Source organism: Eupeodes corollae, chromosome 2 (assembly GCF_945859685.1).
Source record: "Eupeodes corollae chromosome 2, idEupCoro1.1, whole genome shotgun sequence".
Taxonomy (NCBI): domain Eukaryota; kingdom Metazoa; phylum Arthropoda; class Insecta; order Diptera; family Syrphidae; genus Eupeodes; species Eupeodes corollae.
Window position 1 is genome coordinate 19,173,867 of NC_079148.1, and position 17,552 is coordinate 19,191,418.

The 17,552-nt window shown below is 29.8% G+C and overlaps 1 protein-coding gene across 2 annotated transcripts in view; it reads right to left on the minus strand.

Moving 5' to 3' along the window:
* The window catches only part of LOC129947126 (TWiK family of potassium channels protein 9), a 103,868-nt gene extending 86,526 nt beyond the window's left edge, over positions 1-17,342 (minus strand). The window contains exon 1 of one of the 2 annotated variants that reach the window (XM_056057567.1): positions 16,699-17,342. In XM_056057567.1, the coding sequence (XP_055913542.1) occupies positions 16,699-16,908 (210 nt within the window). In that variant the 5' untranslated portion in view covers positions 16,909-17,342. The remainder of the gene's footprint in view (positions 1-16,698) is intronic. The other variant, XM_056057566.1, reaches the window with a different exon arrangement.
* Positions 17,343-17,552: the final 210 nt, after the last annotated feature.

The following is a 17,552-nucleotide window of genomic DNA, read 5'->3' on the forward strand; positions in this document are numbered from 1 at the left end:
GTCCCAATTGTACGGGAGTCGCCTATCTACGGTTCTTCGTCTGACGTGGTAGATTAACGGGACTGCCAATCTATCCTGTATCAGACCGCATTTGTCTAAAAAGAGGAATGCCTCTGGTGGAATGAAGCCGCTCAAGCGTGCACTCTCAAAATACTCGTCGTTCGGATAGAACGCCCCGAAAATTAAATTGTTGGTCGAAGACATAGCTCTTGCAATGTGACCTCGAACGAGTTTTATCACGAAATTGTCAATTCTGTTGATTCGAGCCCCGTTGTATAGGACTTCGTTGGAATAGTAATGCACATAAGAAGATTCGGCTGTTCGATATAAGCCGGTACAGCGTCGTAAACACTGCCGCTCGAACACCCGAAACTTCTCCATCTGGGAAGGGGCAACGTTGAACCACACAGGACAACCATAAACGATCATTGGCCGTATGAGGGCCATGTAGCAAATTACCTTCACTCTGGGGTCAAGCCGACTGCTAAAAAACAGCCGTTTCGTCAGAGCGAAGGCTCCTCTGGCCCTGGTCAGAGCAGCATTTATATGTCTGTCGAAATATAAATACTGATCTAACCACATACCGAGGTACTTCACTACACTTTTGCTCGCCAATGGCTGCCCATGAAGATCAACGATGACCATCTTGCGCCAATTCTTGCACGTATCCCTCGTGGCCCTAGCCAACGGAGTCCGGAACAGAATTGTCTCCGACTTTTGGACATTTATTTTCAGTTTCCAGTCGTCGCAATATCGCTGAATCTTGTCGAAATCACGCTGCAAGAGAATTCTAATAACCTCAACCTTTCGGGCCGTTCTGTACGCAATTATATCATCGGCGTACGCAATTGCCTTTGTAAGACTACCTATCAGATCGCTGGTGTAAATGCTGAAGAGAATCGGCGAATTCACCGCTCCCTGTTGAAGACCATTTTTAATTGAGAATGTTGTGGTAGAAGTTACATTGCCACTTTTGACAACAAACTTTCTACCGTTAAGCATATCATAAAGTATGTACAACAATGGCTTGCTTATGCCAAGCCTGCTCAGTTTTAGGTAAAGACCCTCTAACCATACGGTGTCAAAGGCATTTTCCAAATCAACCAGAACAGCACCTGTGCATTGTTGTTTTGATTTATTCCATTGGATATCAGAAACGAGTTTAGACGCAGCATGAATTGTGTCATGACCCGCCTTGAACCCGAACTGTTTATCCGGAATTATTTTGTTGTCCGCAGCCCACTTAGCCAGAGCCCTATTAATGATCTTTTCGAAAACTTTGCTGATGCTCGGAAGAAGACTTATCGACCGAAGATTTGACGGGTTGGAGTTGTCCTTTCCCTTTTTCGGGAGAGGATGAACCACAGCGGTCTTCCAATGCACTGGATAATATGCATTATTCAGTGCATTGTTGAAGAGTGTGGTGTAAATGTCAATTGCTTCCGTCGGTAAATGTCTTAGTACAACGTTGGATATACCATCGACACCTGCTGACTTTTTGTTTTTTATTGAATTAAAGATGAGCTGAAGCTCAACCTTCGTCACTAACAAAGGACTTGGTCCCGTTTGCTCGGCGATTATGGCATTTGCCAAGGAATCGTCATTGAACCGCACAGTCCAACGCACTAACCATCATGCCACGGGTACTACTTTTGGTGAATACATATTTTATAAAAAGAGGCTGGGATGCGACCCACACTGATAACTTCTCATCCCGTCTGACCATTTGTCTTGTTTGTCGTGTTGTGTTAAAAAGTTGTCAGTTGAATTATTCTTAAAAATTTCAAAATTGTCAACAATGTTTTGAGTATAATGAAATATTTGTATTTCAAAATCAGTTTTGTTAGCGAGACTTTTGGTCGAAAACCAGTTTTTAACAATTTTGGTAGAATTTCTAAAAAGTTTTTATTTCTTATAGAAACAAATAAAAATGGATGAATCAAATATCAAGAACCGATTATCAATTTTTACCAAATTTCCGAACTATTATATATTGTAATGTGCCCGATTTATCGAATTGAAAATTTTGACATTTCTCAACGTTTCAAGGTCGAAATTAATTTTTTGGAAAGATGTCTGTGCGTGAGTGTGTATGTACGTTCCTACGTCCGTACGTTGGCGAAGTTTTTACGTTGTCCATTGCTCAGGAACCAGGAGAGATATCGAATTCAAATACAGATAAAAATAATGCAGAAAGATACATAAAGGGCTCTCAAGAAAATTGCGTCAGTGTTTTCTTTACCATAGCATAAAAAAAGGTTAAAGTTTTGGTTAACCCTAAATATCTCACGAACCAATAACGCTAGTGACTTTAATTAAAGTTTATATTATATATTGTAGCGTGATACCAAACAAATATATTTTTGGAAAAGAATACAATTTATGGTTTTTTTTTATAAATTAAAAAACTGAAAAAAAATTGTCACCTCTTAAACTTTACGTATAAGAAATGGTTTTACTCGTATCTCCAAAACAATTTGGTGCATCGAAGAATAACGTTTTTGATATCAGGTAAAATTGAAACAAATCAAATTGAGAGTTTTTTTTATAAAAAAAAATGATGCTCGGTTCTGATATCTCGATAGAAAATATTGGCTTCAAATTAATTTCATTCATCCAATTTGTATTTGTTTATGTTAAAAATTAAAACTTTTTAGAAATGCTACTGAGAGAAATTGGTAAAAATTGGTTTTCGAATAAAAATCTCGTTAACCAATATAAATTTTGAAATCAAACTATTTTATCATATGCAAAATATTGTTGGTAATTTTTGTTTTTTTTTTTAGAATAATTTAATTGATAACTTTTTTAACAAAACACGAAAACCTACAATCCTTTTGAGCTAGAAAAATGGACAGACGGGATGGAAGTTATCAGTATGGGTCGCATGCCAGCCTCTTTTCTATAACCAATTCAATGTGTATCAGTATTTTTGGCAGGAGTTTATTTTAGTGTACGCAGAATAGCCGATATTATATATATTTAGTTCTGTGGTAGAAACAATTCATGTTTTTGAACAAAGACATCCCATATATATATAGAGTGCCTTTGTTTTTGAATATCGTCCTCATTATGTGTCGACAAGTTAAGTTATTTGTATCTTTTTTTTACTTAAAAGTGCAGTTTAACAGACGAAATAATAAACGTGCAATATCGAAGGGTCAGAGGTAATTCCCTATTCTAAGTGACGTTTACTAATGTAAAGCACCGAAGAAGGTGTATTAGCAAAGGAATAAGATCCAAATGTGTCAAATTTATTCTGAAATAAAAAAAATAAGTGTTTCTTATTTAATTATTTAATTTTGGAAATGTGTGCTAGATTTGTCTAGTTTTTAAAGCAGTTTCAATTATTAGACATTCAGCCATCAACCAACAGAAAAAGATAAATATACAAAATCAGGTATAATCCAGCGCAAGTGCTGAGTGAGGAGTTATGGCTTCCATTAAAATACTGGGGTCGTAATTAGGTGCGATTAATGACTTTGTATAGTCGTTATCTGAAATTAAAATAAAAACGGTTCAAGACGATTGTACTAATATGCACGGTCTTAGTCAGTCTGCATAAGTGTCGTTTCTGCTCGCTAGGCCAATGCATTTGCTTCGAAATTAAGACAGTTTATAAAAATGGCCCAGTCAATTTCTGAACAATTATCAACCTTCCAAAAATTTTAAAATATATCTGGATTTCCTAGAGTCACTTTCGCAATTGACTGCACCAACACTCGAATAAAAATAAATTATCCATTTAAACAAATTAAAGCAAATCCGAAAACCGACACAACACAAACAATTACAATTGAAAAATGATAATAACCTTGACAGACAAATATAATCAAGAGGATTCCTAGGTGTTTTTATAAAGTGTCACAATTTGCTTCAAAAAAAAATCCAAGTTTGTGGAACTTGGTTTAAATTTCAAGTTACAAAACAAGAACCATATTTATTGTAGTAGATTTTCTTAAGGGATTTTTGGTAAATGTAACTTTACTATACCCCGAACATTGATAAAGTATGCAATCAATAACTATAGTTTTAGCTGTTTTTGTCGAGATATTCCGGTCTTCAAACCAATCTTTCATTTTTTTGTATGACTATACCAAATGTAAACAACAATATTTTAAAATGTTTAACAATCATTTATAATTTGTTGCTTAAGATATTTAATTGATCTCAAAAACTTAACCAAATTTTAAAAACAATTTTCTTTATTAAGTGCAATAATTTTTAAGGCAATATCTCTATTTGTTCTTAATATCTTTGAGTCCATAATTATTTTTGGTTCTACTTTTTGAATGTTTTATTTTTTGTTAATAAAACAATCTCTTTCATCCGGATTTAACATAATTTTTTGGTAGGTTAATATTCGAGATCACAAATACTCTTTTTTTAATTTATTTATCAACTATTAGTTGATTTTTGCTAAAATAAAATCGATTTTGTATAAACACGTTATTTTAAACTCGAAAATTTTAAGAACGAAAATGGCATTCCAACCAAAATAAAATATACTACAAACATTACGTTTTTGACATTTTGTAAAATTTTAGAAAAATTCAATTGAGATTTTTCTAACCAAACCCAAGAGCTTACAATAAACATACATAAAAGTATCCCATCCGCCAAAACTGGAAACCATTTAACTCACTCTTGTCCATTCCCAACATTTATTTTTTATTTGTTTTTATCAATCTTTCTTTGACTCAATTAACCACTTACATCAGGAATTGTAAAAGACGAAAATAAGATCTAAACAATTTATGAAATTATATTTTTTCATTTGGAACTAATTTAAGGCCGTTTAAAATTAAATTACAAAAGTATAAACATCCTTAAAACAACAAAAACTTCTCAAAATGTTCATTTTCAAAAAAAAAAAATCTTTTTAATGGCAATTTTTTCATAAAATTCACATAAAAAACCTAACAAATTGTTAATGATGTAGACATTTCTAGATCATAAGATTGCTTTTCGATTAATAAATTTCCGATAAAAATAAACTCTCCAAAGTTTTTTATTTTTGTTGGTATCAATGTTAACGTGTAACAGAGAAGATTAATAAAAATGAAGCACCTACATAATTTTATTTATTCGGAAGGGAATATTGTCTCGATGAAGAAAGTAACGTAGGTAGCTGATTTGCTTCACATTGTACAAGAACCAAGAGTAACAACATTCCTTCTTCTTCAAGCATTAAAATAACAAGGATGCGAATAAGGATATATGGATTATGGATTCGAGGAAGTGAAAAATTGAGCATGATTCTGATGGCGCAAGTGACAAGAAGAAAGGAAATCATATTTTAGAAATTTACTTTCTTTTGAAATTTAACTCAACATTAATTTTCAATAGCATCATTGACTTCCTTGCCTATTAAGGGTTATTTGAAATTATTCTTTCAAGTTATGCCACCCCTTTGTTAACAAGAATTGAAACTTCTAAGCAATTTCGAAATATCAACAAGAAATTGAATTGCACATACAATCCTTTCATAATTCTGACAAAGATTCTTCACAAAAACTTATTCTATATCACTTCAAAACAGACTAAACATTTTGTTCTTATTTTATTTCATGAAAGTAAAAAATCTTTAGCACCTTATTGTTTAATTCCCCAACAATTTGAAAAAGGTAAAATAAAAATACAAACAAAGATTTGAAAAAAAATATTTCATTGAATAAATTGTTTCCTTATAATCAATTAATCTCCAATAATCTATCAAAAACCAATTCCGAATGTTTTTCAATTTCAAAAATTAAAAAAAGCAAATTTGTGTTATAAGAAAAACAAACAATTAGCTAGTTGAAATCATAAAAACTTGAATAAATAAGATATTTACAAAAAAATTGTATCCAGCAGTTGAGGAAGAAAATTTCTTCTTTCAAAAATCTATCTAAAAAAAAGCAAAAACAAAACACCACAACAGAGCAAGTCTTCATTTTTAAATTAGCAATTTTGGGAAAGGTGTTTATTCAAATATTTTTCATGGTCAAACAACTTATAATGCAAATTACTTCGTATCGTATCATCAAATGTATATATTTATGCAGTTCATCGGAGGAAGTTGGATTAAAAACATTTTAAAAATTAAATGAACTCATCTTTTGAAAGTGAATGCAAATATTACGAAAACAAACTAAATTCTAGGAAATATTTGTGTTTCTTTGATTTTTTAAGATGCAATAAAATCAAATGGAAATATTCTAATACTGAAAAAGTATGTAAAAATAATTGATACTTTACTGAAGACAAACAATTTTTTGAACACAAGTACCAATTATCGTTAATGTTGGCTACTGCTGGTGAAAATAACACTTGAAGAAAAAAGAAGTATGCTCGGTTTATATTCTTAGATGTTAGTGAAGCCTTTGACAAGGTTTGGGACTTAGAACTTGAGTAATACATACTTAAACAATATGTTAAAAACCGACTCTTTCGGCCACGATACAATACAATTTACTTGAAACCAAAGAAATGAAGCCAGGTGATCCGCAAGGAAGTCTCTCTTAGGACTAATCTAGTATATTTTATTTAAATACTTGTTTTCAGTGGATATCAAAGCTATCATGGCCAAATTTGCTGATGATACTGAAATGTTGGTGCAATATAGATCCATCGCAAAGGCTTCACTGATACTAAAACATTGGTGTTAGATAGATCCGTTGCAAAGGCTACACAAACATTTTAAAATGCAGTCTATAAAGTAAGTGTTGTGACGCAATAATTGCTTGTCAAACTTAATGAAACAAAAATATATATATACTAGAATAGCGATTTACATAGTGACCTTAAAATTGCAATGGTTAAGAAAGAGGTTAAAAAATATGCTGTAATACACAATCAGAAACTCCAAAGTCATACCAAGTCTCATAAGCTGATGGTTCAAAAGAATGTAGTACAAATTTAACATCCCCTAAAGTGAAAAATAAATAGGGAAAGAAAACATAGATTGGCCATGTACTGCTCATGATTCACCGGTGATTTTAGTGACATAATTTTGCTTCTTTTTTTAAATTTAATATCTTAAAGACGAGTCAACATTCTTAACGAAATAGAAATGCGAAATATATATTCAATATTCATGAGAACTAAATGATTTCATACCAAAATATTTTTAAAAATAATTTGAAAATGTTCTATACAAACAATTAGTTAAATTAAATTATGTATAATAAGTGTAAACTTAAAAAGATTACCTGAATCGAATATTTTCCAAACAAAAAATTATTATTATTTCACGACTTTTACATTTGGTGCAATTTCAAGAAAAATCGAATTGAAAATTTTGTTTACAAAAAAATACTAAATTTAAAAAACAAAACTAGTAAAAATTGTTAAAATTAGTTTTTTACCCAATCATCTTGGGAACCAATTAAGGTATTGACTTTAAAATGGTTTTATCTTATAAGAAAAATATTGGTGCAAACTTTCGGTAAAAAAGAAAAATTTCATACACGATAAATTTAATCCTAACAAAAATTTTACACTAATCAGTCTTGTGTCCCAAATATTTCGACAAAAAACAGCTTGAATTTATTAATTTTTGTAGATTTTAAAATGTCAATCTGTCTAATTGCAATAAAATAATGAATTTGTAGGGCACTAACGGAAAGTTAGCAATGTGGGTCGCGTCTTACTGCACTCAAATTATAAGGTTACAAACTATAAATTTCAAGAAGAACAAGGCCCAAAAAAGATCGTCCCATTTGTGCAAGTAAATTAGAAAAAAGAGGCTGGGATGCGACCCACACTGATAACTTCCCATTCCGTCTGCTGATTTTTCTTGTTTAAAAGTTCGTAGGTTTTCGTGTTGTGTTAAAAAAAGTTGTCAGTTGAATTAGTTTTAAAAATTTTAAAGTTCTCAACAATATTTTACATATAATGAAATAATTTGTGAAAAAAACGAACTGTTGGATAAATTTAAAGCCAATCTTTTTGAAAAGATATTTAAACCAAAAGTCAATGTTTACCAAGTTTCAATATTGTTTTTTTTTTAGATTTCTATTTTTTGTAAGAAAACTGTCAATTCGTTTTTTCTCAAATCGAGTTTTGAAAACAATATTTGTTATAAGAGAAATTAGTTTGAAGCCATAATCTCATATTTATGAAAAGATATGTATGTCGAAAATCAATTTTTACCAACTTACATTAATATGTTTCAGGCTTTTATTTTTGTAAAAAAATTGTCTATTCGATTTGTCTCAAAATCTTACTGAATGTTGAAAACAATATTTAAAAAAAAATAACTTAATGCCAATATCCGAACGTTTTAAAAAGATATTTAAGTCGAAAATTATTTCTTACCAACTTTTGTTTTTTATTTTGTTTAGGTTTTTAACTTTTTGTAAAAAAAAAACTGCCAATTCGATTTTTACAAAATGTTTTTTATAGATAAAATAAGTTTAAAGGCAATATCCGAAAGTTTTGAATATCTTTTCGAAATTTATTTTTTACCAACTTTTGTTATTTTATTTTTAGGTTTTTTTTTCAACAAACTTGTCAGTTCGATTTTTCTCAAAATGGTACTCAATTTAAACAATAATATTTTTTAAAAGATTAAATTAGTTTCAGGCCAAAGTTTTGAAAAGATTTTTGCGTCGAAACTCAATTTTGTTTAGGTTTTAATTTTTTGTAAAAAAAACTGCCAAATAGATTTTTCTCAATTTTTTTTTGTTAAACAAAATTGTTTTGTTCTTAAAATTTTCGAATTAACAGATATTTGTTTTTCAGTTTTCTTGTTGATTTATAAAAAAAACCGTTAGTTTAATTTTTTTCCAAAAATACATTTATTTTTATCATGTTACAATACAATATTAAATTTAATTCAAGTCTCTAACGTTATACGTTTGTGAGATATTAAGGGTTAATCAAAATGTTCACATTTTTCTTAAACTGCTATGGTAAAAAAACCGCCCACGCAATTTTCTTGAGAGCCCTTTCTGAATCTGTATTATTATCTGCATAACAACATTTTCTTAAAGTCGATATCTCTCTGGTTCTTGAGCTATGGGCGATGAAAAAACGTCGCGAACGTACGTACATACATCTTTATAAAAATCATTATTTCGAGAAATGTCAAATGTCAATTCGACAAATGGGATTCATTACAATAACTTCCTATGGGAAGCTAAAAAAAGGAATATCATGAGGTAGGAGGGCAAGGTGCTTATTTCTACCACCCTTTAATCCTACTTCCTTGCTAATTGAACTTTATCAATTCACTGCCTCTATAACTAAATTTAATAATCCTTTTTATAATCGTGGTTTTTTGATATTAACTGCAACATATCCTTTTGATTCATATGCTTTAAAAGTGCATTTATCTCATCCCTACAAAAAAGGTATAAATTGATGATTTCGATTCAAAGTGTTTGTGTACAGAAAGACTTTTGTTCATTAACGCAAATCGCAAATCACATGCAACAAAAATACTGTACATTGAACCGCAAAATGCAATTAAGAACTTCTTCCTGTTGCATCGGAAGTCAATTGTAATTAATCATTCGATAGTTTTGAAAATTCCTCATAATTGACGTATAATTCATACGCTATACGGACACTGAAAATTAAGTTAATGATTGCTATAAATATTGTAAAATAAACTAAAAATAATATTATTATTTCATGGGTTAATTTGGGAAACAACAAAAAACAATAATAATTCAAATTTCCAATCTAAGTGCTGACAACCATAAAGAGCTAATTTTAAAGTGAGAAAAGTATCAAGTTATCAGAACTTAGAGAGAAGCCTCATACTAAAGTTAAAGTTTTTTGATAAATGACAATGAAGATAGCTGATGGCTTTACAGGTTAATGGAAATATGAAAGAATAATGATTTCTTAAATACCCAGACCACGCACTAATGGAATTGATGTGACATTGAATACCTTGAATAATTTATACCTTATCTAGAAATCACCTTTAAAATAAATCACTTTTACATTCAAGGCGTTTAAAGGTTCCTACTTTCTCATGTAGAGAAGCTCATTTTTTGTAAGAGGAAACATTATTTTAAACCACTTTCATGGCGCCAAATAATTCGCACGTTTTTGACTTACTGTATCAAAAAATTGATTTCCTCAATACAATGTGCATATTCGATAGATTCGTACATTTTCACCTCATCATTGATTAAATATTCAATCCACGGTGAGATGATTTTGCACTTTTTCTTGTGAAAAAGCTAAAAATAATCACAAGAAATAAAAAACATAAAATATATCTTATTTTGCAGCATTCAAGCATGAATAAGTATAAACGGAAAGAATAAAACAAAATTATTGTTTATCTTTTTAAAATAAAACATAATGATTGTATTTTGTTTAGTAATTCAATTGTATCTGTACAAGAAAAATACACCTCATGTCAATTCCATAGGCATAGCATAAATATTGTGAATTTATACCAAGACTTTTAGACCCTTTATATTTTGCACCTTTCCATTTTGAAAAACAGGTACACATCATATTTTTATAATTTTTATAGAAACTCAAGAATTTTTAAAAATATGTACGTACATACATACATATATGTAAGTTTATGCAAATTGGGGATTAGAATAATACTCAGGTACGAAAAAGACATATGTTCTGTTCAATTGAGCTTAAGTGTTTGCTTCACCTTAAACTGAATGGATCCAATAAGTTGGTAATTTTCTTGTAACACTTCGTATTATTATTTATTCAGCAAGAATTTTCTTTTACACATAAATTTTGCTAAAAAAAATACATGATTGATTTGATAGATCGAATATGATTTCAATTTATGGAATGTTCAAAGGTATGCAAAAGAATTTTCTGCTAATGAAGATTTTTTTCTCCAAAATATTATTGATGTTTTAATGGATTATGTTAGTGATTTAACGCAGACTCGATGTTAAAAGATTGAACAAAAAATACAAAGAATGATTGATACTTTTTCTTTTTATATATTAACAGCTTAATGTTTACATATTTCAATATTGAGATGTATGAAACTTGTATTAAAAGGTTCATTATATTTATAATTTTAATAACAACTTTATTCTAATGTTTAGGAAATATTATTAATTGTTCCTACTAATTCTTTTAGACAAACTAACTCCAAAAAAATATTTTGTTTTAATATTTAATTTACTTAGATCCTAAATTGAAAAAGAAGCTTCAATTTAAAATACACTGATAACTTCTAAGATTTTCACAAGATATTAATAACAATATTTTACAGTCTTCTTATAATGCTTGATTTGAAAAATATTTTTCTATCAGTTTAAATTCGTCCAAAAAAGTAATGTAGCAATTTCAAGTTAGCAACAATATTTAGCATATCATAAAATAAGCGTGTTTTCAAAATTTTTTGTTTGTTCTTACATTTTTAATCAAAATCCAATTTTTATTTCTTAAAAAAATACTGATTGGATTTTTCTTACGGTAAGACAAAATTTTCAATACCAATTTTCAATATTCTCGAAATATTCCAATCTATAATAAATATTTAATATTTCTAACGTGATAAAAATTGTTTGAATGCAATATTCGAGTCGAAAATCAATTTTTAACAACTTTTAGTAGTGTGTTTTAGGTACAAAATTGTTATTTGATTTTTCTCAATATTTAACCAGATATCAAAAACGATATTCTTCATTGGATTCAAATAATCCTGAAGGTAGTTTTTAATTTTTTTAAAACTATAAAATGCATTGATTTTTTTTTAAATTATGCTATTTTAATATCACGTCAAATTCTATAATTCATAATTAAATTTAAGCCACTAAAAGTTAAATTTAATTTAAAAAACCTCTACTCAATTTGTTTTTTAAGTCTATTCTGCATATTAGTATAAAATTATCTGTTAAACAAAATTAGGCGACTAAAAAAAGGGATCCCAAACGTACGGGACACTATGGCGTAAACACACTTTCTATTTGAATTACTAACTTCTCTATATTTGTTTTTTGGCTATTGTCATGTTTAAGCTTTAAATTTAAACACAGTTTGTTGTAAATCTGGCAAGTTTGATTTCAAACTTAACTTGCCAACGGATTAGTTTGAAAAATTGGTACAACTGAAAGAAGACCTTTCAGAATAGTAATACAAAATACAAAACACAAATAGAAGAAAGTTTTGTGAAAATCAAAAATTAAAATTAACTTCAGAAACAACACCAACTAAAACTCATAAAATGGACAATTTTGAAGAAGAAATAGTAATAAAACATCTGGATATTAAGGTTCTATAAAAACAGTTTTAACCAAACAATTTGACATAAAATAAAAACTTCAAGAAAGGGGCTTGTTCGTAGGCCACTAAATTAACATGAAGCTCGCCTCAATTCTTTATATATCTGAATCGAGTCAAAATGAGCTTGATTCGACTCTATTACTGTCGGGGATCGGAGACGAATCAAAATTTGGAGAGAAAAACCTATGTGGAGGAGTTGGTTTTACAGATAATGCATTATGGTCTGTTTATTTGCATGTTTGTGTACAAACAATATAGTTTTGTCTTAAACAAATTAAAAACAAAATTGGAGTAGGTAGCATATTCTTATATGGTGCTGAACTATTCAGTTCTTCATTGTTTAACATAAATCAAACTATCTCACTTGCACTTCAAAAGAAACATCGAAACACCATTTGCATTTAAGAAAGTGCTTTCAAACTTAATCATTTTTAAATATTCTTGTGCGGTGGAACCTACAAAAAGTTTAATTTAATCTAATAAAAGCAAAATTTAATTATCTTTTCTATTGTTTTCTCTTGTAAAATAAGCCCAGTTAGTCCATTTTCATTAACAAAACTAAACATTATCAACAGTTTCCGATTGATTTTTTTTCGCAATGGAAAACGAATAATTCCAAGTGGGCTGCTACTCAACGAACAAAGCCATCGAGATACAAATGCAATATCAATCATACCAACATTTGAGAACGAAATCATATAAGATCCATTAGAGACCCGTATAAATGTCAAAAACCCATCCTTAGTAAGATTCTACTTTAAATTGTATCGGTAGTATTCATACTGCGGATATTGTTTATGGTATTCGTGTAAAATTCTACTATACTATTGATAGATTTTCCAACAAAACATGGGTATTGCATATTATTTATCTTTTATCAAGATGGCTCTTAAGTAAAATCTTGTTTTTTGATTTCATTTCATTAATAAATAAAAGATAAAATATTTTCTAAGGGAAGTTTAAGAACTATACAAAAATATAATTCTTTTTTGATAGTATTTTGAGATACCGTGTACAGTATTCTTAAATTATAGCAATATAAACATTATCATACAAAGTGTTGACCATACAAAATGTTTAAACATAGTATTTTGACCCACTTCTTTAATTTTCATCTAAAACTATAAGTTAAAAAAAAAAATCATTTGTCGCAACTCAAAGTCAAATGCTTGTTGGATATTGGCTTACTTATAGGGTTTAGCAAAAAAAACACTTCTAAGTTTACCCCAAAAACATTGACAACTTATTTATAAATGGATCAGTTTTTAATTTTTTTCCAAGAAGAGGTACAGGGTCAGGCAAAAAAACCTACCGTATTTTTAGACGTTTATTTTTAAAGCTATTTTTAGATAAAATGGTATTCCGGGTATAGATAGATAGGGGTCTACGTGCCGTTTTTAGTTATCATAATGACGTGGCAGGGTGAGGATTGCACATTAGTCGTAGAGGAATATATCCGTAAAGGTGGTTCTGCGATTACAACTCAGGGAGCATTTCGCATTCGATTTCAACTTGGACGACATGATCCTGTTCCGGATAGAAAAACAATTCAAGTTTGGTTGCCAAACCTTAGAGCAACGAGTTCTGTGCTAAAGAGAAAATCGTCTGCACGACCTTTAACCGCAACAATGCTGGATAATGTGGCACGTGTAAGTGCGTCTATCCAGCAATCTCCGAGGCGTTCAGCACTTATTGTCAGGATGGTCTGATAAGAGTGTAAGACTAATTTTCCACACACATCTTAATATGCATCCCTACAAAATGATGATCGCACAAAAATTAAATGAAAGAGATTATGAAACTCGCAAAGCAGTTTTTGAAGAAATTCTTGAAAACAATTCCTTTGGTGCTACATGATTGAAACTTTCCTCCAACCAAACTTAATTCATATTACTAGAAACAACAAAGAAGTCTGGTTCCAACAAGATGAAGCCACAGCACACACTCCAAGACGTTCACTAGCCATTTTAAGAGAGATGTTTTCAGGGCATCTTCTTTCTTTACGAGGAGACATTACCTGGCCACAAAGGTCCCCCGATTTATCATATTGTGATTTTTTTCTTTGAGGACATTTAAAGGCCCAAGTCTACATTCATCGCCCAACATCTTTGGAAGCACTTAAGGAGGCAATCACTCAGGAAGTGGCAGCCATTACACCACAAATGACTCGCCCAGCAATGGAAAAATTCCGGGAAAGGCTTCGTAAATGTATTAATAATAGAGGACAATATTTAACGGACATAATGTTCAAAACGAAGTAATTGTTTTATTTAATGTAAAATGGCATAGTAATTAATTTAAAAAATTCAATAAAATATTTCTGTTAAATTGTTTATTTATTTGTCATTGCCTTCTTAAATATGGGAGATCTTTTTGCCGGACCCTGTAATATTTCGAATAGCTCACTGTTTTGGTAGGTTTCATATTTTGTATTTGACAAGTAAAATTTACAGTAAAAAAATTGAATAATAAAATAAAATTCAACAAAGTATTGAAATTCTTGAAAATTCAAAAATGCAGTAACAATCAAATTTTTGAAAAAAAAAATGTGTTTACATTTTACTGGAATCGTACTAATTTATTTCTAATAAGAAATACTCGTATTTTTTTCAAACTGCTCCATATTTTGTAAAATAGTTAGTCTTAAAATTGGTTGCATATCGAATCATTACCGTCATTTTAAAGTATCAGAATTTTTCAAAAAATTAATAGAATAAAATAAATTATTGATTTTTTATGTAATAATTGAAAACATTGCTAATGTCCAAAGCTGATTTTGATAGCTTCCTATACGTTAAAACATTTTTTGATTTGTTGCTTGCCACAAAACCTTTTCATAATTTAGCACATAACGTTCAACAAAGCCTAATTTTCTAAGGAATGTTGAGAATGTTTTTGTATTTTTTTTCGACCTCATTTAGAACCTATTTTCTCATAACCCTTCAAAATAACACTTTCTTTTCAAAAGAAATTATAAAACACAAATTATAATACATATACTACAAAAATATTACGGCTGTTTTGAATTTTAACATCAAAATTGAATTTAATTAAAGAATCAGGTTTTGGATCTCGACAGAAATTTTCGCAGAATGATTAATTGGTTCGAATTTTGTTTTTCAATTAAAATTCGTAGAGTTAATTTAAATCAAATTTAATTTTAATTTTTATCTGGAAATTGTTTTAATTTGGAAACTTGCACCGAAAACGAAAACGTTAACTTTTTATAAAAATGTAAAGTTTTCCCATGTTTTTAAGGCCAAGAAATTTTGTATTAAGAAACTTGTTTACTTCATTTTACATTTTATAGTAGGTTCTTATGGTTTTGCTTAAACTCTTCTATCTTACCATAGCCTTTTCTTACTTAAAAAACCGATGGTTACTTCAGCCATCTGACTCCTAGAAAATCCTCAAATGTAACCTTTCGGTTGTCAAATTCTCAAAAAGTAACACAAATAATTTACCTACTTGCAATGAGCATGATAAAAATGTCTTCATAAATCTGACAAGAAAAGTCTACATATTTCATTTTTGAAAACGTTGATATTCACAATCTACATAAGTATGGTATTTTCATTTTTCCTTTTTTTTGGGAAATTTCTAAGGGGAAAAAATCCATTGTGCTTTGTAGCACGTGAAAATAGCACTTTATTCCAAACATTTTCTTTTCTGAGTAATTGATACTCTTTAGCTTTGTATTCGGAATTTCTAATGCACATTTGAATATTTAGGTAGGTACCTACGAACTCATAACGAAAATTACAATTTTGTGATTCTAAAAATAGTAAGACCTAAGTAGCAGGTATAGGTACTTTCTAAAGTGTTTCAACTCACGTAATCTTCAAGTACTCATTCTCATTGAGCTATGTAAAAAAACCACTTTATTTAAGTCCAACATGACAATTTGTGTAACACCACAACTTTTAACCTAAACCTTAAGCTGAAAGCACTTGATTTTAATACTCGAATTTACGAGTGTAGCTATATTCCAGTTAACATGTCAAAATAGAATAATATTTCAATTTATCACTTTCAAACATTTTTATGACATACGTTAAAACAACACACCTCTTTTTTTTCTTTCTTTCAAAAAAACCCCAAAAAACCATTTAACCAACTTAAAACAACAACAACAAAAAGGAAGAAATTAATATAGACACCAAAAACATGTTTCCAAGCTGGAAAATATCTTTAATATGCCTAAAAGTAAATAAAATGCCCAAAGGCTATATAATATAGCACGTGTTAATTTGGCATTAAAATTTAATAAAAATACAAATAAAAATAAAACAACAAGAAGACGAAGAGGAAACGAAGAAACACCAATGGAATGTTATAATTCTATAATTTGAACACCTTTACAATGTTTTTATATTTTGTTGATGGAAAATCCACCCACTCATAGAGAAATGGCAGCACAAAAAGCAGGTGAGCAGGTGAAAATAATTTGATTTTCAATTTTCTTTTATTTTCTAAACTCACCACACCACCCACTCCGCAGTAGATCGACAGCGAGATCAATAATCCAATGTGATTGAGTGCAGATTTCCATTTGACTAATTTCCAGGAGCCTTTTTTAAAAACACCACCTCCCCCTTCAGGATTTTCACCTGATTCAACTCGAACATCAAGATGTTTGAGTTTCTTAAGAAGCTCCTGATTTGCCTCATCTGCTGAGTCGTATTCTAACATTTTTTTTTTCTTAAAGAGATTTTTGTTACTTAAATTTATGATTTTTTGAAGAACTTTGATTCTTCTTTTTTCAAAAACACATTTAATACTATCTGGAAGAGGTTATCATTTTTAACTAAAATTTATTGCACTGGAAAATTGAAAAACAGCACAAATTTTATATTTTCTTTTCCTTTTCCATAAACAGAAACAAAAACACTTCTCATCACTGGGAAGACCGATCACGATTAATTTTTTTTTTATTTTTTGAAAAACTTTTCCGGGATATTCTTTTAAATATTTAATTTTTTTGTTGGATTTCGAAACCGTTAACCGTTAGAGAGTTATAGTTCATTCGCTCCGGCCCACCCGAAGTCAACGCATTGACTGAGGAGGCCAATAGCGAATACGTTGTTGGGCAGAATTTTCCTTTTTCCAAACATACCATTGTCTTGGTTTTTGGGACTTGGGAAATGGGAATATATCTACTTTTTGTATTTGTTTTCGTTTGTTTTCTTATTTCGGTTGGGTTGGAAAATTTTGCGCAAATGTGTGGAACGTGTTAGAAATGTTTTTCGCCAGATTTGTATCCAACATGTTTGAAGAGCTGTTTTAGCCGTTCGCTTGTTCGATATGAAACCAAAACACAACATGGAGCGGCCTCA